This window comes from Homalodisca vitripennis, unplaced genomic scaffold (genome assembly GCF_021130785.1).
Source record: "Homalodisca vitripennis isolate AUS2020 unplaced genomic scaffold, UT_GWSS_2.1 ScUCBcl_10563;HRSCAF=19509, whole genome shotgun sequence".
In the NCBI taxonomy this organism is placed as follows: Eukaryota; Metazoa; Arthropoda; class Insecta; order Hemiptera; family Cicadellidae; genus Homalodisca; species Homalodisca vitripennis.
Genome location: NW_025786680.1, coordinates 870 through 16,541, shown reverse-complemented (window position 1 = coordinate 16,541; position 15,672 = coordinate 870). Strand labels below are relative to the sequence as shown.

Here is a 15,672-nt window from a genome sequence, read left to right as displayed (position 1 = left end):
AGACATTGCCATTGGTTTTCCAGTGATAGAAAAAAAACGAAAAAAGTAGTTACTGATTTTTTGTATCACTGCATCTTATTTGGCATAATAGTCATAGTGCATTGAGGGTAATTCTTCAAGGAAAAATAATTGAAACTTACTTTTAGCTTTTGAAGTTGTCCTTGACGGTGGTAGCCGCAGCCAGTGCAGTTGAGTGGAGTATCATCCCGAGGGTGTCCGCTGGTGGATAGAGCCCAGCCCCAAACCTCGCCAAGACATTGGCCCCTGCACCCTCTCCCTAGTTCCAATCACGTTACTTTCACCCCTTCACGAAGTCCAGGACTAGCATATTAAGTTCCTCACCAATGGCTGTGCTGGAGATGATGGGAACTGGAACCATAACAACCCACTGGGGGTCATTGGCAAGTCCATTATGTTATGTTTGAAGCCTAAATTGAAACATCCATTGGAACACTGAATTGCATATCCTTAACGTATCTATGTTGGTGTATTTGTATTTAGATAAATCTACGAGAGTTCGAACTTTAGTGGTCTAGAGGATCTAATTTCAAATAATTTTGAATACTTTGCTTTATCCACTGAGTATCATGCATCAGTATTTCACTTAATCCTTCACGAATAGATTGTGGATATATACACATTCTTCGTGGACGGTTTGCAGTCGTATTCGCAAAATCAGAGGAAAAACCATAACAAATTTATTTGTTATGTAAAACTGTTCTGTACTTACAAAATTTAATAAAAAAATATAAATAAACCTTTAAAACAAAAATTGTATGATTTTTTAAGGGACATTTTGTTTGGTGAGTTGGCAACATTAGCAGAGTCTTAAATATCAGCTTACTTTTTCTTGCCATAAAAAGTAGAAAAATTAATTGGTGGAAGTTTACTAACACACACTAAGTTTTAACATAAAAATGTTTCAAAAAAGTGTTTCTATAAAGATTTTGTTGTTGTAATTTTTAGCTGTCTGCAAAGGGTTATAATTATTGAGATTTTAGACATTATTGAAAGGCAGAAGAAAGGCAGAAGTGTTGGGTTTTTTAAAATTTTTATACCTATTGTTTTATAGCAACCAATTTTTGTTCTTTACTTCGAAAGTGTTGGGTAGGATCAATACTTTCACTATTTCTCACTCCATTTTGGATGTTAATTGTTACTGAGCAATTGCAAGGGAGGGGGAAAATACTGTGAACGTATTTTCGTCAACGTATTTAATATTTGTTGATTCCCGACAATTTGGTTACGGGTCCAAACTGTCAACAGAATGGAAAATATTGAAGTTGGTATCAAGTACCCATCTTTGTAAACTCTGTAAGTTTGTAAATCTGAATTGGACTCTGAGTAGTTAAACTGAACAACTGTGTATGTCTTTTGGACAGTAATAAAACTTGGATATGGGAATACTAAAAATTTGTAGGAAGAAAGTAAACATTACAAAATAAATTGAGTTTAGCCCTACTGAATGAACCCTAAAAGACTGTGTTTTTGCCAAGACATTACAACACCAATGTTAGATTAATTGTGTCTGTTTATACACAAAAGAATTATGATTAAGTCAGTAAAAAGATCATAACTGTAATGATTGATGAGGATAGTTTCTAACATTCAATTGTGTCAGAGTAGATTGTGTAACAATAGCTGCTAATAAAGATTTATCTGGAAGTCATGTGTCTATGTACATGGTCCAGTAAGTAGTTTTCCTAATATACTTCATATTTTTATGACAATGATATTCACTGCTTTACAACCCATTTGAATTTTAAAGAAAGCAGAATTTTTTTATAGATTTTAAAATTTGAATTGGATAAAGTGAATCTTTTGGATTATTAGAAGTTATATCACTGGCAGTGCTTAAATAAAGCTACAAACTGAAATGACTAAAAACACAGATCTGTACATTTGTCCTCATAATATCTCTTATACGATTCCAACTACAGTATTAAAATTTAGACTCTGTTCATTGTTCTGGACAATTTTTACACCATTAGGAATCTACGAAAAGACAGTGAAAATAGACAATAAGTATGTAGGTTCAGTTATGTTTCAGTTTATAGGTATTTTCTACGTAAATATTTATATTAGATAAATAAAGTTTCAATATTGTACATATATTTTAATAAAACTGTATAATGATTCACAGATTGACTCTGTCATTACTGATGCAGGGCTTTTTACTGACTTAACAGATTCAGTAATTTTCTTACCACAAATTTCAAATGTGATATACATGGTATAGTAAGAGAAGGACCCGTTTGCATTGTATAAGGAGATACCATACAATGCACCTTTGGGATTCAATTCTCCTTTTAGCGAACGAGTAAAGAAATACCAATGATATTTTTTGCAAATCATATTTTTTAAAAGTGTTGTACATTAAAACCTGTTTGTAAGTTTATGTTTGTAATATTTAAACCCGTGGTTATGAATTACAAGACTGAAAATTTATACCTAAAAGTCATCACTTTAAACGAAAAATTCACAATTTGTAAATAATATATTTACTTATTCTATACTATATAGGGTAGTTAATTTTTGTTACGTTTAAAAATTGTAATCAATAAAACATGTTGCTATTCTAAAATCACTTTGTCTGTTTTTGCTTTGTTGTTTGTTTATTAAAGAATTTCTTCTTGTTGCTTATAAGCCTAATTTTATTGCCTCTCTCTTTTATTCTCTTTTTCTTGAGATGTTTGTGAAAGTAGTTCAATAGAATATTTATATTTAATGACTGATGGGTTGATTTATATGTATTATATGAAAAATAGGAATTAATTGAGTTTAGTGTTTTTTTTAAATTGGTGAATGAAAAAATAATACAAGCCGGTTAAAAAATGAGTTGGACAATACAATGTTTAAACCGAAGGATATTCTAAATACTGATTATATAATAAGATATTGCCACTGTTGCCCAACATTTGAGACTAGACTTTTTTTAAATTGTTGTTTTTTTTTTTCAGAAAACAATCTGAAGCTTTCTTGTACTTTAATCGTTTATCATAAAAAAAACAATTTAAATACACTTTTTTGGAAAACAAAATTTGGCATGCTTATTATATTTTTTTAACGCGACTCTCATATAAATCTTTGGCCAAACCTAAGGACTAAAAATTGTGTGCAAAGTTTTAAAACTTGTTCTTATGGAGTACCTAAACATCAAGATTGTTTTACTACATTTTCATCTCAAAGGCTGAAACTGAGTTTTGAGTCTGTGGTCCGAAGACTTGTATAACTCGTACTCGCGAGTCAGGCAGAAAAATAAAAAAAACCTTTTGCATGCTTATTAATATCTTTATAACGAGACCTTCTAATAATTCTTGGCCAAAACTAAGGACTAAACATTGTGTGAAAAGTTTTAAAACTTGTTCTTATGGAGTAAAATATCAAAGTCGTTTCACCACATTTTGATCTTAAAGGCCGAAACTGAGTTTTGAGTCTGTGGTCCGGAAGACTTGTGAAGACTTGGACAATTCATACTCACGAGTCAGGCAGTGGATCTGCGTTGTCTTCATGCCCAGGAACATCTACATGGATAAATATAGACCGTTCCTTGATGTCACTCAATACAGGGCTTGTTATGAAGTCCTCAAACGAGAGTAATCTGGAAATTTATAAATGTTATTCTTGTAACACAATGAATAGTATTACAAATAAATAAATATGAGACGCCAAATGTGTTTATAATTAATTGTATTTCCACCATTTGTGCTCACATTGTTTTGCACCAAAATTGACTTTGTTTACAATGCTATATAAATTTTGACACAATGGTCCATTAACTCGGAATAATCAAATACAATGATGTTACATATCTCAACAATAATTACATTAAAAAATTAGCTTTATTATTCTTTTTTTCAGATAAACTTTGAAGGTAAGGATGATAAAGGTTTTAAATTGTAATTTTTAGCTTTACACATTTCAAAAAATTGACTTTCATTATAGTTTTTATTAAAAACTCTGTTTCTTTTAGTTACAAGCACACTACAATTGAATATAAAGTTTTCATTTAGGGTTTGCATTTTAGAGGTGTACAATAATATCTCGAAGTATTTATTATACCTTTGAAAATAAAAGTGGCAGCTAATTCCTACTCAATTTTTAGCAAACAGACAACAATTTTTTATTAAGCAGCATTATTGTCAAAAACTATTGTACAGTATAGATTTATTGAATACAAGAATAGTTTTTTACCTAATGAAGAGTAACAGATTCGAGGAAATGTATCAATAATTATATATAATGTACACACCACTAGATCAGTGAGCATTTTGATTCATTATACAACACATGTTTATTATGTTGAAACAAAGATAACCCATAACTTTAGTGAATGGTTATACTACCATATTAATTAGCCCCTGCCTAATATTTATTGGTCTTAGGTGATAATTACATATGAAATGATTAAAAGTTGTTTACAATGCTACAATTTGACAAATTCGCATAAACAGTGGACAAAATATTATTGTATATTGTTAAAATGTTTCTGAAGTACATGTAGGCTCCTTGTTCTAGATGGGTAAATTTAATACAAAAGTTATATTAAATTTAATACAACCATTTTAATTTTGTTTGTCTTCTATGTTTCTGTAACAACAAAATAATTTTACTCCTGATGATAAGAATGACTAACTGAAAAGTAGCTTACAAAAGTTTCAGTGCTAGGCCAAACATATACAATAAAAAAGAAAATTAATCTTTGAGTGGGCAACAAACAGTAACTAATTAAAATATAAAAAAATAACATAAAGCGCACTATTTAATTTATATTACATTCCTAAAAATTAAATAACTATCATCTCTTTCATAAAATTATAATATAATATGTATATGTTTGCATTTTAAAATTGAACAAGTCAAAATAATTTTTTTAATATACAAAATTTCACTGGAAAACAATTGGTAATTAATTAAATATGACAGAACTAACATGAGGCATGGTTATAGTTTAAATTACATTCCTGACAGCTAAAAGTACACATTAAATAATTAACACCATTTCTTGTAACATTATATGTAGCGTATATATTTGCATTTTTATATAAAATAAGTTAAAACGAATTATTGTTCTTATGTACTAATAGTTATGCATTATTATTTAACTTACGGTTACACCCAAGGTCATGGACTGTAAGGAAAACGGCTCTCTTGTCTTGTTGAGAGACATCACCCTGAAAACATTTTATTTCCAAATTTTATGTTTTATTAAACAAATAATTATATCACTTTATGCTAGTAATATAATAATCAACATAAACTATTTACACGTCCAATGTCAGAGACTTACTACAATATTATCAGTATGTTCAATATCTTAAATAATAACTCGTGTACATGTAGATACATTATTAAGTTTTTAGCTCGACAGACAAAAACTCAATTTATTTTTTTAAGGAGAGGCGAATCCCTTTTTGAGCCGTATTCTGCCCGTCCTCCTGGGCCACTGGCCTGTGCGAGGATCTTATCACACAGATAAGGGGGAGAGTCGATACAGTACAAGGTCGATGGTACTGATAAAAAGTTAAAGTCACAGCCAGCGCTAACTCACCCAAATTCTTAGACCACTCGGCCATCGGCACTCCCAATAATAAATAATAATAATAAATTACAATTAATGTGTATATATTATTTTATTTAATTAATTAATTTAATTTATGCTAACATTATATGGTGTACTTGTAATATTTTTAATAAGAGAACATTTTCATATTAAATGTAGTTAGCCTAAATTTCAATTCAAAATGTTCAATATAATTTTTTATTATATTTTATTTTGTTCTATTTTATATAATCTTAATGTCCCAAAACAAATAACAACCGCAAATTGGTATGGGGTACCACATGGTACTAAATATTCTGCTGTTTTTTTTTTTTTTTTTTTTTTTTTTAACTTGATATAGGCTATGGACGGTTTAAATCTTGCAGCTTCCCCAGTGCCTAGAACGGAGATTGGGATATGTATGGGTTTGTCTTATTTTGATAGATGCGACTAGAAACTCCACAAAACCTTTTACTAACAGCAAAACAATCATGTACGTTATCATTATTCCAGGAACAGATGAAAAACAACTCTAAATAAAATTAAACTACGAGGCAGCAAATCCAAAACGGAAAAATTTCAACCATTTCAAAAATTGCTCGACAAACTTGTGGTCTACTTCCGGTTAACACGCAAAATTATAAACATACAAAAACTCATTAATACACAGTAAATTACACAGAACCATACACATAAAAAAACAATTACATGTCTAATTATTATTTACTTTTATATTAAAATTGTCTTTACTTTGATTTATCGTAAGATAAAATCACTTTCATGGTCAAACTCCATTGCGTAATTTACACAGTGTAATACATCCATTACAGTGCTTATTCATTACCAATATCTTATATTTTTTAAAGGTTTAAAATAAGAATAATTAATCTTATAAAAAATTCACGTTGTAAATTCAGCTTCATTCTAAACATAGAGTAATATATTATATTATAATAGTTACTCTATGGTTCTTAAGAAAGAATACGATGTGAAATGTTAGGAATTTTCTTCTGCAGGTAGTGTTGTGATGTGCCTGTGCCTGTGCGTGTGCGAGTGCTCTGTGGAGATGAGTACCAGGAAAGTTTGGAGTGTTGCAGGGGGCGGAGGGGGGAGGAGGATGAAGCCATACTCAAGCGTTATCATTGTGACGTAAGTCATCGATCTGTGCACGTGTCTTCTTTTTCCACCGTTTGCTACTAACACCTTGTGTCAGCGGACCCCAGACTGCTCCATCCCTTTCCCTTACCTTGGCCTACTTGTTCGGCAAATAATATCCCTTTCATTCAACAGGCATAGTTTTTATTCATAATTCAACGAGAGTGTGGAGTAAACGATTTACACGGTTTGAATCGATCCAAATATTAAACTACCAGTACTGTAGAGGTTAGAATATAACAATGGAAATAGGTTTGCCTCACAGGACAAGACATTATTAAGGACATATCGGTATAAAATTATAACAATAATTCAAGGAGCATTATAGTTAAATGTTACCATTCTCATAACCATATTACATTTTTTTAAACACACTGAAAAATGAATTTTGTATATTGATGTAGTTTATTTATACGTCTTGCATACTGTAATCGAACAATCATAACCTAATAACAACTTATAAAGTAACTATTTTTTATGTTTAAGCATACTACTTAAAGAGATAATAATGAGATTCCAATCAGAGTGAGGATATGTAACTTTTACTCTGCAAACTTTTCTTGAGTGTGAAAGGTACAACCCTTTTTAGAGGTTTCGAAATTTATTGTTTATTGCATTTACCGATTTGTGTTGGTTGTGTCTATAAACATTTTACGGTTATCCAATGTAACGTATTAAAAATAATATAACACTTAATGAAAATTTAACGTAAATGCCCATTTTAATTAAATACTGTATTTCATTTTCGGATTAAAAATACATCTGGTAAAAAGAAATTCGTTTAAAAAATTCCTTGTAAGCTATTTGGACCGATTTTTTGACATGTACGCTTTGCGTGGCAGGATTCAAACATAATCATCCATGTATTTAACCAGTTTCCCTGTCCCAATGATTTATAATAGAGTGGCTTGGGGTCGAAATTTTATATACATTTATTGAGACGTAAACCTCAGGTGTGCGTTTCATCATTCTGTCCCTTCAAATCATCCCAACATTGCTATTTCGAAACCCTTATCCAAAAATTTCATAAATCGCCCTTGCTCTTTGTGGATCCTCTCATTCTTATCAACGGATGTATGGAGGAATTTAAGAGAAGAAGATGTATGGGTAGAAGCAAGAATGTTGCTAGCGAGGGGTCCAAGGGGTCTGGACCCCCCAAAATTTCAATTTTCTTAAATTACTTTTTTAGAAAACGGTTATTATTATTTAAATAATTCAGTATTACGGACATGTACTGCGGAAATATCGTTCTCAACAAAGAAGCGGGTCAACAACTTCTTAAGGAACAAAATGGGGCCTAACTGCCTGCCCACTACGGGAAAATGTCGGTTATCTGGACCCCCCCCCCAAATGTTTTCCTGGATACGTTCTTGAGTAGAAGAGGTACACATTTTGGGATGGGATCCGATTCGAGTTAAAGTACACATTAACTTCCTACAAGACATGAGAAGAGAACATGTTTTTCTGTATTGCACTTTGTTGATGAAGGAGGAATAAAAGGGTAGAATAGCCCTATATTTATTTGGTACCTCAGGTTTTTTAAATCAAAATTACCAAAATAAAACAAAACTTTGGTGTATCAGCGCACTCAAAAGATCCTGCTAAAAATATAGGAAAATAATTAAAGTTCACGAAAACAAATTGATTCAACCCTGATTTCATTGTAACTCTGGGAGACAATAACGTTATTTTGTAGTGGTAAATTATCATTTTTTAACTTTATAATTTAGTTTATACGTAAAACTTTAAGCAACAGCATACATATGTTTAATATTTCTTAAATATAATTTAGCAGCATAGTTAGTAAAAACAATTTTTGAAATCCCTCTACACTTATAAATAATGTAAAATATTTAAAGTACTTACTATTGTGAAACACTTACGATTAAACAAAAGAATTAAAAATAATCTTAAATATGTAAAGTTATTAATTTCAGAAATTCAGAATTAGAAGAAGAGTTTCTTATTTACTTACATAATATTACGAACTTTTTAAGGATATATTGATCAGCCAGGAAATATATATAAATAAAAAATCTGAGAGTTAGTAACTAAGTAAATAATTAAACTAACTTATAGATAAAAAATAAAGGTTCTGAATTTCTAAGAAATAATTATTTTGTATTACCTGGACATGGATGACTATATCGCCGCATCGGTCTGTCTTTACTACGTATCTCTGAAACAAAACAAAGACACTTATTATAAACAACGTTTACATGTTATTATGGCAGATTATACTCTGATTCAATTATGCATAGTTTTCCAGTTTGAAATAGAGGTAAAAACGTTCCAAAAAGCCTATAAACACTTTTTAAAAACGGTTTAATTTCGATAGTTTTTCGGACCATATTTATTTGACCAGTTTGCCAGTTATGTCTTTAAATTCCAAACTGTAATCTAAAAATGTTAAATCTAATTCTTAAAAGTTTCTGGGACAATAAACAACACAGGACCAAATATTGGTCAAATAATTTTAGGGAAAGTAAAAATTAAAACATTTTTATAAAAATTTCCAAAATAAAATATTTGAAATATAATATAAACTGTCGTATGAACATTTTCATCTACATTCAATGATGAAAGCATTAAATATTGAAAAAACTAGCAGTTACCCGCGGGTTCACACGTAAGTTTCAAAAGGGAAGGCCATATATTTATTAGTGATAGCATTTATGATGTACGACAATGAGACCCACAATTTTTTAAACATAAGTAAACCATATCAGGGTACATATTATTTCAGTATCCTTAGTTAAGCGATGTTTCTGGTGCTATAAGTAATATTGATTTTTACAACGAAAATATGTGCATACGTAAGCTTAAAAAGACTACTTCAGTCAAAATGCAACCTACTTCCATAGCTTGTATTCTGCTTATGATATAAGGGGAGGAGTATGCCATCCTTTTGTTTTCCTTTAACTACAGTACAATTGTTAAGGAAGACAGTTGCAGTAATTGTTGTTGCAGTTCGATAACCTTATGTGCAACATTCATACCTTTGTAGAATCTTTGGAGCATTGGAAAAACTAGTTATTGTAGTATCACTACATAAAGAAATACGACGTTTTCCAATATATAATTTTTTATTTTGTGCAAGGCCTTTCTGAATCAAAGATTCCATCATCAGGCACTTCACAAATTATCAAATGTTTACATTTTTGTAATAATAATTAATTTTATAATAACTATATGGTAAACCGAAGCATATAAATAGATTTATTGTCAACGAATCTAACCATCCACCTCAACAAAAAAGAGCTAGTTTCAACTCAATGATTTTACAGACTTTTGAATACTCCACTATCTATCGATAACTACAACAAAGAGTTAAAACTACATCAAAGATATTGCCTATTTTTAACGGTTACACCACACAATCTTATTGACAACATACTTCACAAATCAATCAAGAGAAAATTAAGAAAATCTAGAACAACATTACTACCACTTCAAGATAATAAACAAGAATTCATCTGAACAAAATACAGTAACATTTCAAATCAATTGCAGAAAATTTTTAAAAAAACATACAAAACATATCTATCACTTATAAAACAAACAACAAATTATCACAAAATATTAGGAAATCCCAAGGACAAAACCACATTCGAAAACAAATCAGGAATTTATGAAATTAAATGCAACGACTGTGATAAATTGTACATTTGGCCAAACTAAAAAGGAACATTAAAACACGATTCAAAGAACACTTTGCACACATAAAATATGGAAGAAAAGAAATGAAAAATCTGCTGTGGCGAATCACTGTATTGAATCTGGACACACAATCTCTAATAAAAATTTACGATTATTAAAAGAAGTTACAAACACACAACACACTTAAATGCTTGGGAAACATTTTACATTACCATAAAATCAAGAAAAAATTATCAATAATGAAGACGGACCAATTCAAAATTCAGTTTTACTCTCATCTCAATTTATAAAAAAATTAAAATTAAATTCTGATTAAATATTTGATACTGGCTAACCATAAATCCAAATTTGTTTACCATATGTTATTATTAAAATTAATTATTATTTACAAAAATGTAAACATTTGAATAATTTGTGAAGTGCCTGATGATGGGAATCTTTGATTCAGAAAGGCCTTGCACGAAAATAAAAAATTATATATTGGAAAACGTCGTATTTCTTTATCTAGTGATACTACAACACCTTTGTTCATCAAGGTGGGTTTTAGAAAAACCGGTTAAATATTATTTTCAACGCATATATGGTTAGTTTGTCACTGGTGTAATATATATATATATATATTATATATATATATATATATATATATATATATATCTATATATATAAAAATGAATGTTTGTATTTGTCGCTGTGTCCTTTATGGAATCGGTGAACTATTGGACCGATCATGATGAAAATTTGTAGTACCGTATATGTATTTTTCCACGGAGAAGGTTTATAAGCTATGCCCATCCCCTTTCCCGATTCAGGATTCCGCCCCACTGGTTACAGAAATACCCATAAGAAATGCATTGCAGCAAAACATATGTTAACGTCTTTTTCAAATTTTTAATCAGCTGTTTCTTTGTAAACATATATTACACTTATAGTTTTAAAGCAGCACTGGGAAAAAATAGGCATTACGCATCGGAGGCGCTGTTCACCGAAATGGATGTTTTTGGATATAAGACAACTGTTTGTTAGAGTAGTTGTTGTATATATTTTCAAAAATTACAGAAGTATATTCGAATTTCCCAACTCACCAGTTACGCAACAAGAAATTTTGCATCCTCCATATATTTACACCCAGGCTAAATAGAACCTTTTTCAAAAACAAATACATTTTATGTTTCTCACATTATTTATAGAAATTTACCGGACTTTCTCAAGGATATGTTTTTATATAAACTATCAACTTATAAAATAAAAGTAAAAAACTGGTTAAAAAGTGTGGGTCGTGATTATATGGAAAGGATTATAACATCTGAATTACAGAATTTAATGTCCAAAATTGGATTACAGGATGGGAGCGTGCTTTTATAATTGTGATCGCATGGTAATAGTTGTGTGTGTGTGTGTGTGTGTGTGTGTGTGTGTGTGTGTGTGTGTGTGTGTGTGTGTGTGTGTGTGTGTGTGTGTGGGGGGGGGTGTTATGTGGGTTTGTGCGTGTGAGTGTGAGCGTGTGGTGTTGGTGGCCAGCGTGGTAGATAGAGGTACGGGGTAAGATTAGTTGGGGTAGGCTAATTGAAAGGAGGGGCAGAGGCCTCTAGTATTGTCCTGACTGAGGAGTCCGTTTGTCTGTCGGTTTTTTTATTTCTTATCAACTAATATTTCGTCGTTTATCCTTATTTTAATTACCTACAATCACTGATAAGTATGTTTGTTATTGCGTCTCTTCTTTAACCTCATATTGATATTTTCTTCTTTACCACTATGAGCGTTATCAGTATTTATATTTGAATCGGTTTTTTTTAAAAGGGCGTAAGTCAAGAAATGAAAACTTTTGGAAAACTAAAAAAAAACTGTTGTAGGTATAAGATTATGTAACAAAAGTTGGTTTTTATTTTATTATCCTATAAAGTATTAAGAGTAGAGGTATTTTTACAAAGTTTCATTAGTGAACGGTAAAAAACAAACGTAATATTTAAACTTTAAAATTTGAAAAATATCGCCCTTTTAAAAAAAATCAAATCTTTGATAGAATGATTACAAGATATTTCATGAATAATAGGCATTTATTTACATAGCAAAGTACAAAAAGTACATGAAATTACAATGTGTGTCCTTTATTTAAAAAATAGTAACTAACAAGTTTAAATAAATGTAGAAAACCATCAAAAGTTTAATCAAGTTTCTGTTTGTTCTAATTCAAATCACTATCAACCACATTATGTTCACAGTCAATAGTTGGCCAGTTGTAAATTTCTTCATAAAACAGTGAGTGAGTGTTCCTGTGGAATGTAACTTCTTAGCTTCTTTATGTCCTCTATCTTAGGTTTTTTTTATCGGTACTCGGTTTTCTGGATATGCCAAATTGGCTGGGGGACAAACTGCTTCTTTTGTCTTTGACATTAAGAATGTATGCGATAACAATTCCATTAATATTTGGATAAGCTTTGATACATCCTTTGCTGTCACTGTTGTACTCAAACATGAACAGAGAGCTAATCTGAAATGACACCTTGTCTTCTTTTTTTGTTTGTTTGCCTTTTGTTTCTTGCGAAACACATGACTTTTTTGTAAAATATCCCCTGCCACTTCTTAAAGTCAAACACAACATCAGATGACACTTCATGGACTGTAAATTTGTCAAAGCGTGAGGAACACTGCAAAATGATTTGTGTTAATCTCAATGAACAGTAAAGATTCGGTCATTTTTCTTCTTCAGGGCCTTGCCTTGGAAATGATCCCAAAATCCCTATCACAGGGAAGAAAACTGTGACCACGTAAGGGAAAGTATTGAGTCACTTTCCTAAATCTCCCCGAGTCTGTTAGATACAGACACAATCTTGACAAGGGCCTGATTTTTGTTTCTGTCCAGAACAATTATCACTAAACAGTCGAAGTTCAGTATACTGATCAGACACCGACTTTAAATACTCATTGAGGAAAGAACAAACTTCATTAGGGGTTTTTTTTGCCACTCCTTCATGGTACAAAAATATTGTTGTCTTGTTTGTCTTTTAGGTTGTGTATCCCAAAAACATTAACTGATATCTGCCTCATGTAATAGAGCTCTTGAACCGGTAATTTTGGAATTGAAATTGTCTTCATGTAGTCAAAGGCTAGGGATAACACGTGTTTTTCATTTTTACCCTCTTCTGATTGCTCATGTTGTAAAGCCTGAGTAAATTTTTTTACTTTTGGCTTTATGGACAAGCAGTTCAGCAACTGCTGCTCTTTTCGCCACATCATTCAAGTTTGGAGATTTTATTTTAATATTGAGCTTCCTCACAAGTGCTACATACATCCACTTGTGGGCGACCAAATGGATAGTTAAAATTATCATGGTAATATTGCCAAAAGAAACTTAGGCTAACCTTAGGTATAAACTTGCGGATGTTTTTCTTGATACATTTGCCACATTTTTTTAATGTTCAGGTCTGCAGACAAGTAGTATTTTTTTTTGCCACAATAATGTGTTTCTTTGAGTGGAAAAGATTGTATGTGCTCATGCACTAAATGATAGAATTTCGACAGGTAAAGCATGGCTGACACCTTTACCTCTTTTGTCCTCAGGAGTTTTTGCCTAGAAGTTTTAGATTTCTAATCCTCCTAACTCGTTTCTCACTAATGGAGAACACGGATAAAAAAGCTTTGAAAACATAACCTCTTTCCGTGTAACTCCTACCATAAGATGATAAGAAAATGAAGCATTTTTCTTTCCTCTGTTCACGACGTCTTCTCTAGGCCGTCTTTGTTGCACATCTACAGCGTCAATTAATCCTTGGATATACAAGTCTTGCTCATTTTTGGAAGGAATGTCATAAAATCTTTGGAATACATCAAGACAGTCTTCCTCACCGAGGTTTTTTTAAAACATTTGTTGGCACATCTGTAACAACATACAAGAACTGTAGGCTACAATACTTAACCATGACAAAGAAAACCTGTAGTCCTATTCATAAACATAACCTAACAATCTAGGTAAAACTCATCATGATAGGTAAGAAAGCATTAGTGAGGTATGCCATATTGAGTTTTAATTTGTTTTAAAAGTTTGATTTGTGATAATTAAACAACTTAAACATTTATTTAGCTTACCTGCAATCAAATTGTGGTTTCTTGGCTGGCACTTCTTTCCCCTTATGGCTGACATAAGATTGTCCCTTTATTCGAGCCTCTTTAACAATATTTAGTTTGTAATTAGATGGATCTCGACGTTTCCTCTTACGAGGACTTCCAATCACAACATCATTCATCATCTGCTTGTAATGAAAGATAAAATATCTCAAGAAAGTAAGGTTAGAAAACACAAACAACACGTCTTCATTAAGAATGAAGATGTAATGATTGAAACAGCTGGCGTGTTTCAATTTTTTTTGAAAGGGCGTAAGTCAAGCATACACACAGCAGCTTTAAAGGTTTGCAGCTGACTTACGCCTGTTTAAAAAAAATCTAATACTGACTTACGCCCTTTTAAACTGAATCAGAATTTCAAGTATTTTTTTCTACCATAAATGATAACGATACAAACGCCCTTTTAATGAAAATCAATGTATCTAGTAGTATAGAGTTCGAAAAAAATTAAAAGTGGAAATCGGAAAAATGATGACTTACGACGCCATTTTAAAAAAACCCGATTCATTTATTAAATGAAATTATTTTTCTATTATATATATTTTTTTTTCTAAACAAACATTAGTTTTAACATCATATTTCCCTAAAGAATAATAAATTTTTTTGAGATTAATGGAGGACTCAGTTCTCTTCTCTCACTGCACAGGGTGCATAAGCACCCTATGTAGGAGGAATTAACATTTTCCACAATTCATTAGAGCAGTCTATATATATATATATAAGTATTTAATTTGTTTAGTAGTTTTTATGTTTTTGTGTGTTAATTATCTAAAGTAATTTTATATTATAAATGTACAAATGTGGTGCTCCTATTGATTTCTAATATATTTTTTGTACCATAATGGAAATAAGATGATGTTTTTTGATTGATTTGGATTAAAGCATAGAGTAAGCTATAAGAGAAACGACAAATCTCTTGTTTTTTTAAACTGTTTTTTGCAATCCACTGTTAAACCATACGACTTTAACTAGTCCAGATAATACAATTCAAAATTTGAGCGTAAAAAATTTCACCCACACTTTTTATAACTGCAATATTTATTTAAATATACAAAACCATGGCTCCATGGGGAGCTTGATCAGAAGAGTAAAATGCAGATGATTATCATAGATTAACCTATCTCTAAACGTTGGCTACAAATATAAAGAATGTTATAAACACCTCCACAACCCTTAGTTGTTTTTTGAAATCCAGA

General features: G+C 31.0%; 1 protein-coding gene across 1 annotated transcript; it reads right to left on the bottom strand.

Moving 5' to 3' along the window:
• Positions 1-142: 142 nt before the first annotated feature.
• On the bottom strand, positions 143-14,598 carry LOC124374850 (uncharacterized protein ZK1073.1-like). The gene is made up of 6 exons (XM_046832992.1): positions 14,441-14,598; positions 8,826-8,895; positions 5,107-5,174; positions 3,482-3,601; positions 343-376; positions 143-277 (listed from the first exon to the last, which is right to left on the bottom strand). Exons 1-6 carry the CDS (start codon positions 14,596-14,598, stop codon positions 143-145), a joined length of 585 nt encoding a protein of 194 aa, XP_046688948.1.
• Between the last annotated feature and the right edge of the window lie 1,074 nt (positions 14,599-15,672).

What these genes read in the sequence shown, in the direction of transcription:
- LOC124374850 (XM_046832992.1), bottom strand. Translation starts at nt 14,598, where the DNA reads ATGAATGATGTTGTGATTGGAAGTCCTCGTAAGAGGAAACGTCGAGAT. An exon ending in AAACCACAATTTGATTGCAG is followed by an intron (nt 8,896 to 14,440) that starts GTAAGCTAAATA and finishes GTTTATAATAAG; the next exon opens with TGTCTTTGTTTTGTTTCAGA. An exon ending in GACCTTGGGTGTAACCGTAA is followed by an intron (nt 3,602 to 5,106) that starts GTTAAATAATAA and finishes ATAAATTTCCAG; the next exon opens with ATTACTCTCGTTTGAGGACT.